General features: G+C 44.3%; 1 protein-coding gene across 4 annotated transcripts in view; it reads left to right on the top strand.

Moving 5' to 3' along the window:
• COPS4 (COP9 signalosome subunit 4) overlaps positions 1 to 1,054 on the top strand; it is a 37,498-nt gene extending 36,444 nt beyond the window's left edge. For 2 of the 4 annotated variants that reach the window (XM_032334778.1, XM_032334775.1), the window contains one exon: positions 524 to 1,054. In XM_032334778.1, coding sequence (XP_032190669.1) covers positions 524 to 580 — 57 coding nt within the window. In that variant the 3' untranslated portion in view covers positions 581 to 1,054. The remainder of the gene's footprint in view (positions 1 to 523) is intronic. The other 2 variants (XM_032334777.1, XM_032334776.1) reach the window with 1 other exon arrangement.
• Positions 1,055 to 4,961: the final 3,907 nt, after the last annotated feature.

Here is a 4,961-nt window from a genome sequence, read left to right on the forward strand (position 1 = left end):
GGGAGAGGGAGAAGCAGGCTTCCTGCCCAGCAGGGAGCCCGAGGCAGGGCTCGGTCCCAGGACTCCAGGATCATGCACTGAGCAGACGCTTAATGACTGAGCCACCCAGGCACCCCTGTTTTTTTGTTTAAACATTAAAATATTTATCCCTCAGAGTCCAGTAGACAAAGAGATGTGCTTTGTCCAGTAGGTGGCAGTATCTTCTGACTCGAGAAACTGCTGGTGGAACGTTCCGCGAGCTTTTACGGTGGTGGTTTTGTGACTCACATGCTTTGATTGGTTGGTTTTCTTTCGTTTTCATGAATAATAACAACATGGATCTGTGCGGATATGGTTTTGGTTTTGTACTCTGTGCCAGTAATTTGGGTACTTTCCTTAATATTGCTTGATTAGCTTAATTTCATTACCCAAGATTTTTGGAATGGATTTTTGAAAATCAGTCTTACTGTGTTTATCTTTTGACTTATACTTGCTGAGCATTCATGGAGTAATGTTAAACGGCGTATGTTGTTCTTCTGTGTAGCACGGGAAGCCCTGCCAACGTGGGACAAACAGATCCAGTCCCTTTGTTTCCAAGTGAATAACCTGCTGGAGAAGATCAGTCAGACGGCGCCAGAGTGGACAGCACAGGCCATGGAGGCGCAGATGGCTCAGTGAGCGCTTGCGGAACTCTGTGCGCACGACAGCTTTCACCATGTTGTACAGATTAATTTCACTGTCTCTCCAAAGCATTTGCATCATGACCTTATGTATTTCAATCCCTTTTATGCTGGATTCCATTTAAAGAAGACATTGTTAGAACAGGAAGCGCAAGCATTTAAAAACCTGTAGTTCCCATATATTCAGGGTCTCTGTGTCCCAGCTAACTCAGATGTTTTGAAAGCTTTTTCTTTAAACGGAGTAAGTGAAATATCCGTGGCTAAAAAGTTTGGGATTTGTGATAACTTTGTAGTCATGTAAAACTTAAAGTGCTTCGTGCCTCTCCAAACGTGGTAATTCTAATAAATGGGGACGTGAGCCAAATAAAAGTTGTACTTTGTTTTTAGTTAGCAAACAGTGTTTTGTTCTTTTGCTTTCATTTCAGTGGACATTGATTTATAGCATGTGCCAGAACCCCGGAGCCGAGCCACAGTGCTGTTCTCCAGCCAGGCGGCCCCAGAGCTGGTAGACGGCGTGTGGGACACTGGTGGTTGCACCAAGCTCCAGAGCGCACAGGGAGGAGCTTTTCATTTCTTAGAGAGAGTCTGGGAAGGCTCCTCAGAGAGGGTTATTTCAGGCCAGGTTTATAGAGAAAAGGACTTTTAAAAGTGAGTTTGTTGGCAACTTCCAGTTTCAGCTCCAACACGTGAAGAGCACTGAAGTCATCACTCCATCCTCACAATCCGAAGAAGGCTGAAAGGCTGCAGATCAGTGGCTTTTCTTATTTGCATCAGAGAATTGAGGTCACAGAGCAAACTACTGTGAAGACTGGAAGGACAGGCAGATGGAAGCGTGGGCGAGAGCTTGTTGGGGCAGAAGCTCCTGGAGCCGTAACTGATAGGGCCAGCGAACTGGTAGCTTCGACGACTTCCTGGAGGCCGAGGGTAAACTGGCTTGACAGTTAAACCCCCTGAGGGCCCCCTCTCTTGGGGAGGCCCTACGCTTTCTAGGATTTATCCCCAGGAGCCCCATCAGGTTCTCAGGATGGAGATCAGGATCCCCCTGCGTTTCAGGCAAGACAGGGGAAGGGAAAGTAACTATTTTAAAATACACCGGGAGCATTTTTCATGGCAAAGGGCCGCCCTCTGAGGAGAACTACACTACTAGAGCCTTACCCAGCCTGGGGCCAGGGCAGTTACTCCTACACTTTGAGCCCCTGTAGCCTTCTTGTGTCACATAGGAGGAGGAAAAGGAAGGGCCAAGAAACACTTCTGAAGGTCCCAGCCCTGGGACGCAGGTTAAGTATAAACAGATTTAGAATCAAGATTACACAATCCTTCTCAAATCATTGCATCAGACAGGGCTCCAGTGTCATCGTTGTGGAATTGGAGACACTCTTTAATACAGTATTCTTAGGGAAACAGTAAAACGGGTAAGAATAAAAACAAGATCAGTGAGCTTGAAAATGTGTTGGTAAAAACTTCCCAGGCTGAAATGCAAAACAAAACAAAACAAAAAAATACCACCACCAAAACAAAAACTATCGAACAACTATGGGACCATTATAGAAGCTATAATATAGGTGTAATGGGAATCCCAGAAGAAGAACAAGAACAGAAGAGATATTTGAAATAATAATGGCTTTTTTCCACAAATTAATGATGGAAACCAGATCATAGGTCCAAGAAGCGTAGAAAAGAACAAGCATGATAAATACAAAAACATCTATACCGAAGCGTATCCTATTCAACCCACAGAAAACAAGGACAAAAAACCTTGCAAGAAGCTAGGGGAAAAAATACCTTCTCTCTCTCTCTCTCTTTCTCTCTCTCTTTTAAGATTTATTTGTTTTTATAGTGAGCGATCACAAGCAAGAGGGGCAGAGGGAGAGGAGGGACTCTCCTGAGCGCAGAGCCTGAAGCAAGTCTCGAGCTCATGACTCAGATCAACAGTTGAGCCAAAATCAAAAGTTGGTCATCAACTGATTGTGCCGCCCGAGTGCCCCCCCAAAACACCTTTTCTGTTAAGGAATGTGAGTAAGAGTTATATTGGATTTCTCCTCAGAAACCATGCAAGGGAGAACTGAGCATAGATATTTAAGATGTTGAAAGAAGCTACTGTCCAGCAAAATTACCCTTTAGAAGTGAAGGAAGAAGGTCAGCAAAGCTGAAGACGATTGTTGTCAGGAGACCTGTGTTAGAAGTGCTCAGAGTTCCTCAGAGTGAAGGAAGTGGTATGGGTTAGAACCCTGACGAAGGAAGAGCACGGAGTTAAAATCTTTTTTAAAAATTTTAATTGGCCTAATAGATGACTTTGTTCAAAATAATAGCAACAATTCTTTAATGTTTATAGTGTATGGAGAAGTAAAATGAATGACAGCAGTGATGGGAGGCTGAGATTGTGAATACTCTCTTCCAAGATTGCTGTACTACCCCTGACAGAGCAGCGTTCGAATAGTGGACTGAGATTAGTTGTAAATGTACACTGCAAACTGGAAGGTAGAAGAAATTGAGAATATAAACATGACTGATTGGCTAGGAGAGAAGGGAGAATATGGGATCACAACGTGCTCAGTTAAAACCAGCGCATCAACAGAGCATTAAACTGCAGGAGGCAGACGCTGATGCAACAGCGAGGGCAAGGGATAAATGCACCGTAGAGACCAGCGCCTCCCGTCCGCAGCTGACCGATGCGACAGGCGGAAAGTCGGTGAGAATGTAGTTGAACTCCGCGCCATCAGTCGACTGGGCCTAACTGACATCTGTAGACTACTTCCAACAACAGTAGAGATTTTTCTTAATCTCACATGGAACATTCACAAAGATAGACCACATTTTGGGTCATACAACATCCTTTTTTTTTTTTTCTTTATTACCTCAACAGTTAGAATTTGAAATTTTAAAAAATGCCTATGTGCTGAAGGCCATGGAAGTAGGGAATTTTAAGAGTGAAGACGTGACAGGAGAATAGGGTAAAGAAGTAAACTGAGGCTCTATTATGAGGGCCAGGGAAATTTGGGTGTCTTTTTAAAAAAATGATCACAGTTAAACTTGGGGCAGGACGTTTTTAAGACGGATTGGAAAGAGGGTAGCAGAACTGCAGTTACTAGAGGCGAGCGGACTAGCTCAGGAGCTTGTGCCTGACCGTTCGAAGTCATCATGAAGGTTCGGACCACATCCATGGCAGTGAAGACAAGGAGAAGAGGACAGATTGATCCGTTCTGTGAATGATTGGAGTAGGTATCTAGCAGGTGTCAGGCATTGTTCTGGGCCCTGGGGATAGAGCAGCAAGCAAAATAGGTCATCCATTGGGGCTATCAAGTGGAATTTAAGTGACAGAAGCCAGTGGCTGATTAGAGGTGAGAAGAAGGGTGAAGGGTGATTGGTCAGTTCAGGACTCACTGATACTTCCTGGTACTTAGAGTTTGAATCTTGAACAGCTAAGTAAGTGGTGATAGCATTTGACACGTGGGGTACAGAAGGTCTAAGGGACAACCAGATGGACTCGGTTAGTAGGCAGCTGAAGAGTCGTTCAGAATGTCATCAGTAAGGGGGAGACTGGAAATAACGGTCCTCCCTGACATCTAGGAGACGGTTGAAGCCGTAGGAGCAGATGACACAACACGAGGTGTGAAAAGAGCAGATCCCAGATGCAACCTTACAAAGCACCCAACTCCATGAGGCGAGGAGGAGAAGGCGTAGAACACTCCGGTTTGCCGAGTGCCCAGTAAGGCACTTCCACATTTGCTCTCTCTGGAATGGCACAATAAACCTCTCCAGTAGTTTTGTCTCCCCTTCCCCGTCCCAACCCTTGACTTGGTTCAAGGGTGGGGAGAGAACCAAAGGAGACCATGGAGTGAGGTTTTCATCAGGGCAAAAATGACGTGTATAGAACACATAGAATAATGAAAGTGAAAAAAAAAAGTTGCTTTATGCATTTATCAATATTTAATCAAAACTGGGTCATGCTGAGTTTGATCACTGAACGTTTATGACTTGTCCTGAATCTTCATAGTGAGAAGAAAAAGGAGATCCACACCACACACCTGTCAGGTGTGCAGCTAGGAAGCAGGGCATAGTGTGCTGTTACTCGGTCGGCAGTAGTAATACTTACAGATAATACGATAAAGAGCAAAAAGATTAGCCAAATGTGTTATAAGTGTCTTATAATTGTCATTATAGTCTTTTTTTCTGTCTCAAAGTTCTTAGATGAAAGAGAACTGAGTTGCCATGGACCAAACTCTCATGCGAAGAAACCAAACTATGAGACTGACCCTTAAAATTAATGACACAAAGACACCGAGAGCAAAGAAGCATAAAGAA

Source organism: Mustela erminea, chromosome 2 (assembly GCF_009829155.1).
Source record: "Mustela erminea isolate mMusErm1 chromosome 2, mMusErm1.Pri, whole genome shotgun sequence".
Classification (NCBI taxonomy): Eukaryota; Metazoa; Chordata; class Mammalia; order Carnivora; family Mustelidae; genus Mustela; species Mustela erminea.